The sequence below is a fragment of the Syngnathoides biaculeatus genome, chromosome 23, assembly GCF_019802595.1.
Source record: "Syngnathoides biaculeatus isolate LvHL_M chromosome 23, ASM1980259v1, whole genome shotgun sequence".
Classification (NCBI taxonomy): Eukaryota; Metazoa; Chordata; class Actinopteri; order Syngnathiformes; family Syngnathidae; genus Syngnathoides; species Syngnathoides biaculeatus.
Window position 1 is genome coordinate 10,780,766 of NC_084662.1, and position 14,601 is coordinate 10,795,366.

The following is a 14,601-nucleotide window of genomic DNA, read 5'->3' on the forward strand; positions in this document are numbered from 1 at the left end:
TTATATTTCATATTTGTAACTTTTTCCCCCTTTAGTAATAAGCAGTATAGAAAAACATTGTGTATAAAATGAAATAGTTTTAATGTAAGAAGTACAGAAAAATAATTCAGAAATTTAATATAAACGTAAATTGATGAAAGAATGAGGTAAAGGATAATTTGTGTTGAAAATATTGTCGTAATAACTAAAAATCTATTGAGCCTTGCTTATTGTGTAAAATTGAAGTGCAAACTGTTACATTAAATAACATGTACAATATTCGTGAAAATACTTTATTCTTGCATTTTAAAATAATTTCGCCACACATACGCGCATTCTCATTTCACGTTTATGACATCAGGGTTTATAAATTACGTAACAGATTCCTTTGGACTCGGACATACCAAATACGGAGTTCCCTCATGATGACATAGGACGTAGCTCGGCACCAGTCGCAGAGGGCAGACGCTACTAATCGAGATCAGAAAGTTGTCCAGTTGCGCGGGTTCTATTCGATTAACTCCCGCTACACGACATAAAATCCAACCCCCGGGGCTTGATGACTTCTTTATCCACGCTGTGTGATTTGGATGTGAGCCCACCGACGTCGGAGACGCCAAAAAGCGAGCCCCCGTCTCTCGGCGCTCGATTCGAAAACCTGCTCGTTGCCTGTGCCTCCATGGCGTCGTGTCTCTGTGTTCTCTCAGTAACAGAAAGTGGCCGCCTCTCCGCCGCCGCTGCAGACTCAAAGCTCTCAGACTCGCTCGGCGCCTTTAACCGCCATTTTGGAGTCAGGGAACCGAGAGTCGGCAGCAGCGACGAGAGACGCGCGAAAGGGGCCACACGGGGGGGCCGAGGTGAGAGACTCCGCGGTTGGCAGAGCAATGGTGGGGGAAACATGGCCGGGAGGGAGAAAAGAATTAAAAAAGCACGGGGAGAGCGCACAAGACCGACGCTTGAGCTTCCCCTCTCCAAGGACACTCGAGGCGCGGTCGGGCCGCTCAAGGCCTCGCCGCCTCCCCCAATCGGCTAGCGAGACAAAGTCATTAAAGCAGTATCTTAATTTATCGTAAAAACAAATGAGGTGGTGGCCCGAAAGACGCGGGGCGGGCGTGTTCACAGCGTATTAAACGTTACGTGCAGACTTGTCTAAAACAGCGTTAGCATCCGGGAAGCTAATGCTAACACGGTGCTAAGTTATCAAGCATAGCGGCCCAAAGTGCGATTCTGACGCGGTATCGCGCCTTGTAAACCGGGCGGATAAGCAGCGCCCCTCAATTAATGTTGTGATGCGATGCGGCTAAGTGTTAGCAGTTGATCCTCGTTAGCTTTTTTTTTTTTTGCTACATCCCGAGCTAACCGCTCAGCACACAGTTCAACGGTCAAGGTTAGCTACTCAGCTAGCATAGACTAAACTAGGAGCGCTAATCTTAGCCGAAAGGATATCTTTTGTTGAATTTTAGTCGAATGTATGACATTTCCATTTAAGGGAGTTTACGTGGCTAGTAGTAAAATTGCGTGTGCAGTGTTTTTTCAAGTAAGGGTAGCAAAAGGAAAAGTGGTTAGCACGTTTGTGAGATTCGGGGTTCGAGTCTCAGCTCCTCCTGTATCAAGTTAGCGTTTTCTCCTCCCTTGCATGCATATAAATGAGGAAATCGTCCGTGGCTGTGAATGTTTGTCGAAATGTGCCTTATGATTGGCTGGCGACCTCACCAAGCAACTGAAACTCACCCTACCCTAATGAGGATAAGGGCTGCGGGAAATTGACAGATGGCTGCATCTTCTTTACACGGCAGCAGGGTGCACCTAGTGGTGAGCATGTCTGCTTTGCAATCAGGAGATCCAAATTTAAATATGTGGGAAGTGGAAGGAAGCGACATTGGTTTGTCTTCTCCACACATTAGTTTAATGTTGATGATATTTTTGGGTTGACAACGGAATTTTAAGTCATGGCAGCAACACACACTACATTTATGTTTATCAGAACACACGATAGTCTATGCCCATACTAAGGCAGTATTAGTTATAATTACCATTAATAAACAGTTAATTGTTCACTAAATCATTTTGTCCTATTTGGTATCGTCCCAATATTTGTTTTGATTTAGTATTTTTTGTTCATATTTTTCCCATCTACTTATTTTTTTGCTGTGGCTATCGTAAGTAAAGTTGCCCCCCCCCGTGTGTGTGTGTGTTTTTTTTAAGATAACATAGTGTTCTTTTCACCTAATATACAGAACATTTAGCTTTTTTCTCCATAGTAACTTTCATCTTGTACTGTTGTATTTTTTGTCTTGAAAGTTATATTCAGTTGTTTTTTTTTTACTAGGGTCTGTAAGTGCACCCAAAATGGCTGTGTTCCACTTTTGGTCCTAACTAATCAGTTGACAATTAGTGATTTACACCATCAACATTATTACTTTAATTTTATTTCGTGAAAGAGAACAGGTAGTTCCCTTAAAATATTATCACTATAAATGCAAAAACACGTTGGAAACTTCATTTTTATTTCATGAAATAGAACGCAAAATATGATCACAGTATATTTAAAAACAAATGTTGGACACGATACAAAAAAAAACTTTTGAGAAATATGGACAATTGATTCAAACCTCCCACAAACAGTGTAAGGATTATTTATTTTTTCCCCACACTAAGTGATCATTATAATGTTATTTTTGTTGAAAGGGTCTTGTGCATCCAAAATCCTGTGATTGAGGATTATGCCAGTGCCTACAGAGGAGGTAGGCCCCCAATAAAAAGCTGCATTTTACACAATTTCATTGAAATAGCCTGTTATTTTAAAATTTTGAATGACAATAACCCGTAATTGCATCTTTCTCTTCATTCCCTCCATTGCAGTAAAAGTCCCTGCCCAGCCAGGCGGGCGGGGGTATCCGAACTTGCATGGCATCGGGACAGGGTGGGCGGCTCGAGCCGGCTGGAGTGGCGGGCGGCTCATCTGGGCTGGCCAAACCTCTCTACCTGCAACGGTTGGAGCGCTCCCTGAGGCTGGAAAGCTTTCTGCGTCAAACGGCCGCCATCTTTAATAGAGATGTTACCAGGTACTGTCAAACAAGTCTATTCCACTGTCTCATTATATCGCAGTTCATCATTTGCATCCCTGCTATACCTTCTTTTATACAGACTTAAACATTAATAAAACCTTATTTGATAAAACCAAATGGAAATGCATCAATCAGCTGGTCCTTTCCCAGAATCAATGTGTTGCGTAAATTGTGTCGAAGGCTTCAACAAATAACAACCCACTCGCTCTGTTCGGCATTAGTCGCGCTGTCCAATCAGCTTCTTGATATGCCGCACGTACGAAGTGGGTGTTTCATCTTGGCATAGAAGAAGAGCTCAGATTGTGTCAAATTTATGAACAATTTTTTGATAGAATTTGTGCTTTTTTGTGTCTGTAATGGAGAAAAAGTTTTAGATTTTTGAGTTCAGCAAAACCAACATTTTGACATTTGATATTTCCGTTCAGTGTGTTTCTGTATTTCCGACTTTTCCAGCGATGACAGCGATGAAAGCGACACTGATCTTGGCTCCGGGCTTTCCATCAAACCCTTGACGGTGAAGAGGGAGGCCTCTGACCAAGGGGACGTCTTTGTTGAAAGCAAGCCCATCAATGGCGTTCTTCTGCAAGGTGAAGCTGTGAGATGTTCCTCGCAAGCATCTACCGTAATTCCCGGCCTACGGAGCGCACCTGGTTATAAGCCTCACCCAGTACATTTGTAAAGGAAATACTGTTTGGTACATACATAGGCTGCAGCTGTGTAAAAGCCGCAAGTGCCCACATTGAAAGATGAGATATTTACAAAGAAAGATGGTTCACAGAGAGTTTAATGCTAGCGCTGCTGTACTAATGCTAATGCTAGCACTGTGCTCACGCCAATGCTAGTGCTAACACTAGCGCCGTGCAAACAGGGCCGATTGGAAAAAAAAAACTTCCTGGTAAAAATCACTGAGACACGGCAGTAACACGCTAGCGCAGCGCTAACAGGGCCGGACCGGTAAAAGTCACTTCCTCGGCACATATATTCCACCGGTCTCACTCTTACCTTTTCCGCTCAAGTGCCCCTCTTGCGGCCGTTAGGAAAAAAATAAGACCAAATTAGCCGGATCGCCACATAAACCACAGGGTTGAAAGCGTGTGAAAAAAAGACCCAACTTATAGGCTGGAAATTACGGTAATCGTAACACTAAATGTGATGTTTCAATTTTGATCGCTCTCCAATCTTCTTGTACGGTGGTATAATGACGATAAATTACATTTATTCATTCTTTCATAGACCAAAAGACCGACAAAGCAAACCTGTACAATTTCTCTAAAATGAAGAAAAACCGGAAATGGTTGAAGGTGAGGAATTTTTTTTGCACTCCCCCCACCCTGAAATAATCTAAAATAATGCACCACCACCTCTAAAACTTTCCTTCCCTCAGAGCCTGTTGTTGAGCGACACCACCACAGACTCGGACACTGACTCGGACGACTCAGACTTCAGTTTGTCACGTGACGAGTTGCACGACATGCTGAAGCTGCACCGCTACACCAGGCAGCACCAGAACAAGTTCCACACGGACTGCGAGGTAACCAGAAAGGCCGCGGTGGCATTCGCGAAAACGAAATGGGCACCAACGAAATGTGAACATGTCTGAAAAATTGGCACATGAAGTCTGACGACAAATTGGTTCAAGTTCCATCTATCCTGTCATTCATTTTTAATTAAGTACATACCTTCCTTTGCACCCATTTCAATGGTTAATTAGTTATATTGTAGTTATTATAGTTAGTAAAAACATAAAATGCAGGTAAATATAGTTTAAGCTGTCTGAGTGACATTTAATGTTTGTGTTAATGCAAGTAGGAAGGTTTCAAATTCTTAATTGGAGGTTTAACAAATTTCTTTTCGATACACTATTAATACGCTATACATACATTTTCCACTGGTTCTGCTGCAGCTTCGGCAGTACCAGTTTTACAGCACGGGGCTCCTCTCTCGTCAAGACCTCTTCTATGAGCAACAGCGCCACCTCCTGGGCCCAAAGAAAAAGAAAATCAAAGAGGAGAAAAAATTCAAGGGTGACAAAAATTCTCTTGTTGCATGATTGTGATCATTTTGTGACGCCAAAAAAAAAGGTTAACGTTGCCGTTTTTCCTCTGCAGCCAAGCTAAAGAAGGTGAAGAAGAAGAAGAAACGCGGCGAGGGTGACTTTTCCGACGAGGGCCTCCCTTACGTAGCCAAGACCTTCGCCAAGTTCTCCCAAGATGCGCCGGCGCCGATGAAGAAGAAACACCTGAGCGTGGAGCAGCTCAACGCGCGGCGACGCAAAGTGTGGCTCACCATTTCCAAGAAGGAGATCCCCAAAGTTAGTAAGCCTCATCTCTGCTATAATTAAATCAAACCTATTTGTAATAGCTGTTGTCTTAGTGACATCATAACATATGTTGATCCTTGAGACTCCCAGAGAATTGTGTTCTACATAAAAAGTCCATAATACGTTCTTGTTAAAAAAAATTTCAAAGTTGTCTTGCTCATTTTCAACCTGTTTTGCAGTCTTTCAAGCAGAAGACCTCAGCTAAGAACCTGGTGTTGACCAATGCCAAGAAGGTAAGTCGGGTAGGCGACTTCTGGCGAACCTCGAATAAAAAAAAAAAAAAAAAAAAAAAAAGTCAACCCCCTTTTGTCCCATCCTCAGTTGGCCCACCAATGCATGCGGGAGGTGCGACGCGCCGCGATGCAGGCGCAGAAGAACTGCAAGGAGACGCTGCCTCGCGCCCGCCGCCTCACCAAGGAGATGATGCTCTACTGGAAAAAGTACGACAAGGTCGAAAAGGAGCACAGGAAGCGGGCCGAGAAGGAGGCGCTGGAGCAGCGTAAACTGGACGAGGAGATGAAAGAGGTAGGCGTGGCGGAAGTGGCATCCTCCACCTGCGCCATCTTACTTTATCCAATACAAGAGCTGTATCAGGCGCCACGGTGACGCAGCTGTAGAGCGTCGGCCTCACAGTTCTGAGGACCGAGGTTCGAATCCCGGCTCCGACTGTGTGGAGTTTCAGTTTATGGGATTGTAAAGATTAAAAAAAGGTGCTTTAAGTTGTCAATTGCCCTGCTCAGTTGAAGTTTACTGTTAAACTAAACATAAAACAAAAACAATAACGTGTTAGAACAGCCACGTCTTTGCATTCCAAAAGTCTGTTTAGCTTAATGCTAGCAAACGATGCAAAATGTCTTTGACACGGTAAACAATAGCACTGGTGTAGCAGTGTTATAATCCTTTAAATAATGGATTTGAACATCAATGGTGGAACAACACATGCAGACAGAAACTATAACACTCAGGCATATTTATTCTCTGGAAGGAATAATTTTACTATTGCTAAGTGAGAAAATGTGATTTCTATGGTCAGTGTAGCTGTAATATACTATTCTCTGATGGCAAAAGCACATAGACTGGAAGGAGATACACAATGTCCACTGAATTGAAACGAAAAAAAATGCTGAATTTTTTTTTTTCTTGTATAAATTTTTACTCACTGTAACTATTTCCAGGCTAAGCGTCAACAGCGCAAGCTCAACTTCCTCATCACGCAGACGGAGCTCTACGCACACTTCATGAGCGGTAAAGCCTCCGCCGGCTCACCGGGGGGCGACGAAGAGGAGATCCTGAAGAAGCTGGACGACACCAGTGCGCGGCGGCAGATCGACATCGGAGGAGGCGTGATGGTCAATGTGGGACAGGAGGACTACGGTACGGCGTCTCTTAAGTTCCGGTAAATCCTCACAAAAGCTCTTAATGTGATCGTATGATTTCAGACAGTGAATATTACAAGTCTTGGGCCCTCAGAAATGCACAGGAGGCCTACTACGTTCATCAGCAGAGAGTGAGTTCTTCTCATGATATTTTTGTTCACATTTTTATATTTTGGTACAGAAACCAGTGTTTTTGCTAGCTCAAATTGGGAAATTTTGATCATTCATACATATCCATATACAGGCCCAAACAAACACTTTTTCAAAACTGTTGACTGTAATTTTGGGAAACTCTGGAGAGATTAGAAAAAAAGTGCTGTCAATTCCACAAAGATATTAATGCCATTTTTTCAGAAATTAACACCCATCTGCTACTGCAATTGTGGTCAGATAATAGATTTCGTGATGTCAGAGGTTTTCTCTGCATACTCAAATATGGGATATGACTTTCTTGTTCAAGACGCGCATGTTCGACGAGGATGCCCACGACAGCCGCTGTGCGTCCTCCTCCGCGGCGGCCGCCTCGGGCTTCGGCGAGAGCTACAGTCTGTCGAACCCGTCCATCCAGGCCGGGGAGGACATCCCGCAGCCCACCATCTTCAACGGCAAGCTGAAGGGCTACCAGCTCAAAGGCATGAACTGGCTCGCCAATCTCTATGAACAAGTAAGACAAGGTCTTATGAGGAATGAACTGATTTAGCCAGAATTGGTGGATTGCAACGTTTGGACTCTCCACAGGGTATTAACGGTATCCTGGCAGATGAGATGGGGCTTGGCAAGACGGTCCAGAGTATTGCCCTGTTGGCCCACCTTGCAGAGGTACGTACTCTCATAAAGAATCACGTGATTTACATTTACCCGTATAAACTATATGCAGTATTTCCGCATAACATGCCATTTATTCACTCTCGCTCCAAAGGGGAGATTAGCATCCCAACTGGATAGCATGTTAACATTTAACAAACTCTCATTAGCATAATAGTACCCAAACAAAGGGAGGTATGTGAACCCTAATTAATACATTTTTCTCCACTCATGTTGCTATCTTGCAATATTTGTGAATAGATCAACTGCTAGCATGTTAGCGTTTGACATTTCCTTCAGTTCACTCTTTACGAATGTCTTGTTTTTTTTTCCCCCCTTAACATAGAGAGATAACATCTGGGGCCCGTTCCTCATCATCTCCCCCGCATCTACGCTCAACAACTGGCATCAGGAGTTCTCGCGTTTTGTTCCCAAGTTCAAGGTGGGAATCTTCGGGAGTCTTTTTCATGTAATTTCCGACATGTTCACTAGGAGGGAGTATTCTACCAGGACGGTGTTTTTCTGGGCTAAATAAAGGCACCGCTACTTGGAAAAAAAAATGATGTATGTGCCATGAACACACAAACTTGCAAGTGTATTTCTATTTTCCCTCGGATTGACAATAAATCAGCTCCAGTCTTTTCGGCTAATGGGCTGTGAAAAGAGCGTATTACACAATTTGAAGATAAGCTTCCTCGAGACTGACTGAAAACAATTGAATGGCGGCCGGTGGCGATTGATGTAATGATGCAGAAATGCTTTTCACATCGCATTTGTCAGCGACCCAAGAATCAAAGCAGTGAGGTAGTTGCTCAGCCAAAATGTTTCCCTTGGGACCGTCATCTAGGCTCTGTTTTTATAAGGCTTTTTTGAGTTTGGAGTGAAATTAATTCACATCCTTTCCCAATTATACTCAATTCAATAGAATTTAGATCAGCTCAAAAATAATTTTCATTACTTCATTTTCAGCATTCATTCAGCGACCTTTGTGGGTAACCATTTCCCCCTTGGATTAATTCACACCTGTTTGTCCCTTAGGTTTTGCCATATTGGGGAAACCCTCACGATCGCAAAGTTATTCGTAAATTCTGGAGCCAGGTAAGCAATGATGATGATTTTTTCCCCCCTTCTTGTATAAAATTAAATTCTGTTTTGTCTTTGTGTGTTCTTTCATGTTTAGAAAACTCTCTACACCCAGAATGCACCATTCCACGTTGTGATCACCAGCTACCAGCTGGTGGTCCAGGACGTCAAGTACTTCCAGAGGGTCAAGTGGCAGTACATGGTTCTGGATGAGGCACAGGCACTGAAAAGCAGTACAAGGTGAGTGTGTACTGTATGTATAATTCCCTCCTGATTAAGTTAGCTTCGTATTTTGAGGGGGGGGGGGGGGAGCACTTCTCACCTTCTGTGGCGATTTTAGTGTCCGGTGGAAGATCCTCCTCCAGTTCCAGTGTCGAAACAGGCTGCTCCTCACAGGGACGCCCATCCAAAACACAATGGCAGAGCTGTGGGCCCTGCTCCACTTCATCATGCCTACGCTATTCGATTCCCACGAGGAATTCAATGAATGGTTCTCCAAAGACATTGAAAGCCACGCCGAGAACAAGTCAGCCATCGACGAGAGTGAGTATTCAAGTAGTCTGGTCTGTGAAGCGCATGGCCATTCATCCAAGTGTGAAATTACATTAATTACTTATGTGTTTTTTTTTTTTAGCTGCCCATTATCTGGAATGTTTATAAGCATATTTACTCCTGTGATCCACAGACCAACTTTCGCGATTGCACATGATCCTCAAGCCTTTCATGTTGCGCAGGATCAAGAAAGATGTTGAGAACGAGCTCTCAGACAAGGTAGGAAACGCGTGCATGTGTGCGCGCATACACATGCACACCATTCAACTTCGTCCTCCCACCCTGCATACATCATACATGTTAGGTGAGGTGGTGTACTTTGTTGTCACACAACAACATTTACAAATGTGCACATAAGGTGTACCACATTGGAAGGTGCCACGTCTAATGTGGCGCCTCCTCTATTGAGAATTTAATTTAATTGCGAAAATACGGTACATTAAAAAAAAAAAAAAAAAAAAAACGAAGACCGAAACTTGGAGAGCAAAATCCACAAATATGCCAGGCCCTGAACGGGGAACCGAAAATGGGCAAAGGCAGGCTAATGGTCAAGTACTACAGGAATTGAGATCAAACTGGGTGCGATGTCAACCTGCACCTTTACTCCATCTCCTCAGGCGGCTTATTGACAAAATAAATGTAACATAGCGATAATGAGCGTTTGCTGGCAGATCTACGAAGGTCCCATTTGGTGGCTCATGGGTCACCTGATACTTCATTACTCTCTCTTAGGGAGTCCGAAATTCAGCACTCCCCCACGTTTATCTTTCTTTGCCCTCTTCCCTTCCACCTCATGAGAATGCAGTCTTGTCAGACGTCTTTCCTTGAGTTAATTTGCCTTCTCCAATGCCGCCTTAATGCATTGTCAATCCTCACCCCTTGTTCCTCATCTCTCTGTAATCCAGATCGAAATCCTGACCTACTGCCAGCTGACGTCCCGGCAGAGGTTGCTTTACCAGGCCCTGAGAAACAAGATCTCCATCGAGGATCTGCTGCAGTCCTCCATGGGCACGGCCCAGCAGTCCCACAGCACTACGTCATCCCTCATGAATCTGGTCATGCAGTTCAGGAAGGTAGGGAAAAGTTTGGTTTTATTTTCAGTGAACTACGACAATTTTCAAGGGAAACTGTTTTGTTATTCGCTGGAAAACCACTTGTGTGCTCTTTTTGGGATCACGGCATAAAAATAAAAGTATTACTTTGGTCTCTTTGTGCCAAAGAACTATGTTGAAGTCAGTTGAGGATCTTCTTTTTCACAAATTTAAAGCTTTGACCACATATTGGTGGTCCGTCTTCATAGGCTATTATAAGCCATTTTGGAGGGGGATGGGGGAATTAATCATTTGCACATTTTTTGGCCTTTTTTTTTTTTTTTTTAGCATACTGCAATGAATTAGTAGCATTATAATTCATTTCAAAGGGGAGAGTTTAATTGATGTGTAATTACAACAACAACATTCTTTCAGCTTCTCCTGTTTGGGGTCGCCACTGCGCGTCATCTCAGATATTTATTTGGCATAGTTTTTTCGCCGGATGCCCTTCCTGACGCAATTGATGTGTAATTGATGAGTTCAAATGCAGACATCTCCACTGTTTTTTAATTTAGTAAAAAGGAGTTTCTAAAAATTGCTTCTGACCAAAAAAAAAAATCTCCGGTAGGTAATCTGCTAATAGATGTGGCTCTATTTTTGTCTAAATAGGTATTGCTGACTTTTGCACTTGATCTAATCAAATTCAGTTTCAAACATGGTTACAGAACAAATTGAACATTTCAATCAAGATACTACTGTGTTGTATTGTCTAGGTTGGTATAATTGACGTCCATTTTCTTTCTGCAGGTGTGCAATCACCCTGATTTGTTCGAGCGCCAGGAGACACGCTCCCCGTTCCACATGTGCCTCGCACCCTATGTCTTGTCCAAGCACCTGTACAGACACGGCCTCCTCCATGCTCACAACCAGGCCAGACACAAGTAAGAACGAGATGTGCCCAGCTCAGTGTAGCACTCAGTAAGGCCTCACAAAAATTGTTGCCACATGTCCCCATCAGGTCGCTGCGAGTGCTGCTATCTCCCTTTTCTCCGAATCACATCCAACAGTCGCTCTTCCACAGGACAGGTGGGTGCTGTCCAACCCTGAACTATTCACTTGAATCTTATTTTAATATTCTCTTTATTAAACAATCCAGGCGATGACCAAGGAAACTGTTTTTCCTTCCTGCGCTTTATTGACGTGTCGCCGGCTGAAATGTCCAACCTCATGCTGCAAGGCACCTTAGTCAGGTAATTTCAAAAGATACTGTAATTTATTTTAGAGATGGGAACGAAGTGCATCAATTGTCTCAAAATGCTTCCAATGTTAATATTGAGTGTTTTGAAAGTGCTCGGATCCTTCATGTACATCAGCTATTTTAATGGAGTATAGTCATATAATTTTCACGATGCATGTAAATTGTATGAATTGTAATATACTTCTGCACATTGTCAAAATGTAGCGCTAGAGAAGTGCCTTTGGAATTTTCCATGAACTAATACATGATTATTTTGCAATGAATCTTCCCTCTCTTGCTTTCCCGGTATTCCCTTCAACAGGTGGTTAGCACTTTTTCTGTCCCTGAAGGCGGCGTACCGGCTACATTGTCAGCGACTGTTTGCCCTCCAGGAAGAAGGCGGAGGAGATGAGGGGAGTAGATTGCAGTCCAGAACTCTGTCTCGCAAAGACCTCCTATTGTGGATCTCCAGACCCGCTGCCTTCCCCAACACGCAAACCAGCCCTGTGCTACGGGTAAGAAAGAGAGGTCATGCAGAGCGACTGCCAATTCACGGTTCAGAATTGCCGATAGAGGGCGCTGTGCATCCATAATTTCTCTCCACCATCGTATCATACCGTCCTCAACATTCCTCGCACACCTACGGAAAGCGGTTTATCCCCCTCTACATTGGGGTATTCATCTCCATTAAGCTGCGGGTCATCAGATGTTACATAACTCCTTTGGCGCTTTAAATTGGCAGATGACATGTGAACGGACTGTAGGGCTGCACTCAATGACCTCTCCTTACACTGCCATCTGCCAATCTGTAGCACTTGAATTGTTATTTGAAAGCCGAAAAATTGATGTAATTCAAATAAACATCCATTCAAATTAACATGGCAAATTTTCCATTTTTGGTCTTCCGTCTGGGTGTGTAATGTTTGTATTTTATGACCAATATTCATCCAGAAACAATGTTTTTTGTAATTCATTTTGTTGTAGTTTGGCTCTCGCTCAATATCTATTCATGAAGTACGCTTTTTTTTTTCAACGTAGATATCAATATCTCATGTGTTTGCGCATTAGAACCTGGTCTTCACGGCCCTCAGGCCAGGCACGGTCGGACACGCCGACGTAAACATCCACTGTCGACGTTCTGCCACCTCCCGTGTGTGGCATTGCCAACCCGTGCTCCCGCCCAAGTTCCTGCTGGCAGCCACACCGAGGGTATGTGTGTGTAAAATTGACAGAATAATCATTTTTAAAAAATAATAATTATCCCGATATATAAATCATAACGAAAGGTCACCAAAAACTCTTAAATTACACATCTTTTTGTTTCCCCTTGTATGTAAAGCCACGATATCTTCTTTTCGGTTATTTAGGTGACAGCGGTTCCCATGGACCGCTATTGCGCCGACCGAAGCGCCGAGCACGAGTGGCGGGTGACGCGAGCCGGAGGCGGCGTCGTCTTCAAAGAATGCTTCCTCTACGGCACGCCTGACCTGGCCTCTGACTGGCGGGGGAGGGCCGGCGCCTTCTACCCGCAGCAGCCCGGCGGCGTGATGGCCGTCTTCCCTCAGCACGGCTGGTCCTATATTCGGATACCGGGTAAGTTATGTTGCGTGCGGCTATATTGCGTGCAATCTTGGCATCAGTGATTCGCTTAGCTTCCGAGATAAGATGAGATCGGGTGTTCTCAGGTTCTTCATATAATTCCAATAGATTTCAAATGACTTTTCTGCTGAATGTGTTGCTTGAGGTAGTCCAGCTTCCATTGACAACTTTAGCGTCGCTGCATGTTCGGCAGAGCACTTTTTCTCATCCGAAAATGAAAAGATCTCACTCAGTTTTACCGCTTGTTCTTCTATTTGCACATACATTGACAGCCATTCCATCTTAAAAGAACCACACTTCTTTTTTTTACTTTGGTTTGGGGAGCCGACGCATCACATTCACTACCCGCTCGTTTCGCCATGATATGGGGTTAGCAATAGCATAACTGAACTCCGCCGCACTGTTATTGTTATGGAGTGCGTACGAGCACAGCACATGCGCAAGTACTGTCAATGCCCGTGATTGGTCGCGTAGCGTAATCTGCATCGTATCGTATGATCGGCTGGACGGCTGTCACTCAACGAAATATATAGCAAAAATGATAAAAACGTTATCTATCAAATCATTTGCAGTGCGTTCACTGCGCCTGATAGCTTTTCTTGTGCGCTGAGAGTGTGCGAGAAGTCCGCAATTGCCCAGCTTAGAGGGAACATTGCTTGTAAATAAACATCCATGTTGCGGTTTCCATTTTGCTGCACTCCTAGCGGTAGTTTCCCAGCTTTATTTCCTACTTGCACTGAACGCTGCGGTTTGAGGGGCCTGTGGGAAATGCCGCACAGGGTCAGCTTAGGGTTGAGAGAGTCAATAGAACGGGGTCTGTCAGCATCCTCTACCTCAGTATGTATGTGTGTGTGTGTGTGTGTGTGTGCGCGCGGGTCATCGCAATCACCAAGATCGCAGGCGCGTACGTGTGCTCGAGTGCAGACTCTGGCTCGGTGGACTCGCGGGTCACTTGGAGCAAAGTGGAGGCTGATGGATGTGCGGCAGGAGAGAGGCCGCCACACTTGTACACACAACACTTCCCTTCTCACTGACCTGCTCACAATGATGAACGGTCGCCTGTCATACGTATTGTTGACCGCCCTCCTTTGCCTGGAAGTCTCTTTTGGCAGAGAAAATGAACCGTTGTTCTCTTTGTTCAGTTTTATTAGCGATTGAAGACTGATGACTTAATGAATTAGATGGTGTAGGCAAAAAAGACTTTCAATTTAGCATCACCCAATTACCTTGTTACGATACTTGCTTACGACTGGGACTCGAACGGGAAAATTTCCCTGCCACAATTCAAACTCTGGAGTTCCCCCAAAATGTCTGCTTCAAAACAAAAGACCTGTTTCATTTTGGGTATGAGTCTTGTCAAGATTTATTTATCTGTCCTGTTAGTAATAAACTGTACATTGCCCAAAGCTGAATCTGTTATCCAATGAAAAATAATCATACCGCCAGTAAACCCGCAAACATTTTTTGTTGTTTTCTTGGCCGTGTGTGCGCCAGAGTGACATAGCAAAAACAAGGATTTGCGTGTGTCTGTGAGAACCGTCTGAGTGCTCCT

The 14,601-nt window shown here is 44.0% G+C and overlaps 1 protein-coding gene across 3 annotated transcripts in view; it reads left to right on the plus strand.

Annotated features, from left to right (window-relative positions):
* The first annotated feature begins 437 nt into the window (after positions 1-437).
* The window catches only part of ino80 (INO80 complex ATPase subunit), a 29,352-nt gene continuing 15,188 nt past the window's right edge, over positions 438-14,601 (plus strand). Inside the window, exons 1-26 of one of the 3 annotated variants that reach the window (XM_061812073.1) lie at positions 438-836; positions 2,668-2,723; positions 2,842-3,044; positions 3,501-3,634; positions 4,281-4,348; positions 4,432-4,578; positions 4,951-5,071; positions 5,156-5,358; positions 5,547-5,600; positions 5,689-5,892; positions 6,543-6,741; positions 6,807-6,874; positions 7,204-7,407; positions 7,482-7,562; positions 7,894-7,989; positions 8,586-8,645; positions 8,728-8,870; positions 8,971-9,173; positions 9,316-9,401; positions 10,088-10,255; positions 11,021-11,154; positions 11,232-11,299; positions 11,370-11,463; positions 11,773-11,965; positions 12,519-12,659; positions 12,818-13,043. In XM_061812073.1, the coding sequence (XP_061668057.1) occupies positions 2,887-3,044; positions 3,501-3,634; positions 4,281-4,348; positions 4,432-4,578; positions 4,951-5,071; positions 5,156-5,358; positions 5,547-5,600; positions 5,689-5,892; positions 6,543-6,741; positions 6,807-6,874; positions 7,204-7,407; positions 7,482-7,562; positions 7,894-7,989; positions 8,586-8,645; positions 8,728-8,870; positions 8,971-9,173; positions 9,316-9,401; positions 10,088-10,255; positions 11,021-11,154; positions 11,232-11,299; positions 11,370-11,463; positions 11,773-11,965; positions 12,519-12,659; positions 12,818-13,043 (3,253 nt within the window). In that variant the 5' untranslated portion in view covers positions 438-836; positions 2,668-2,723; positions 2,842-2,886. The other 2 variants (XM_061812070.1, XM_061812072.1) reach the window with 2 other exon arrangements.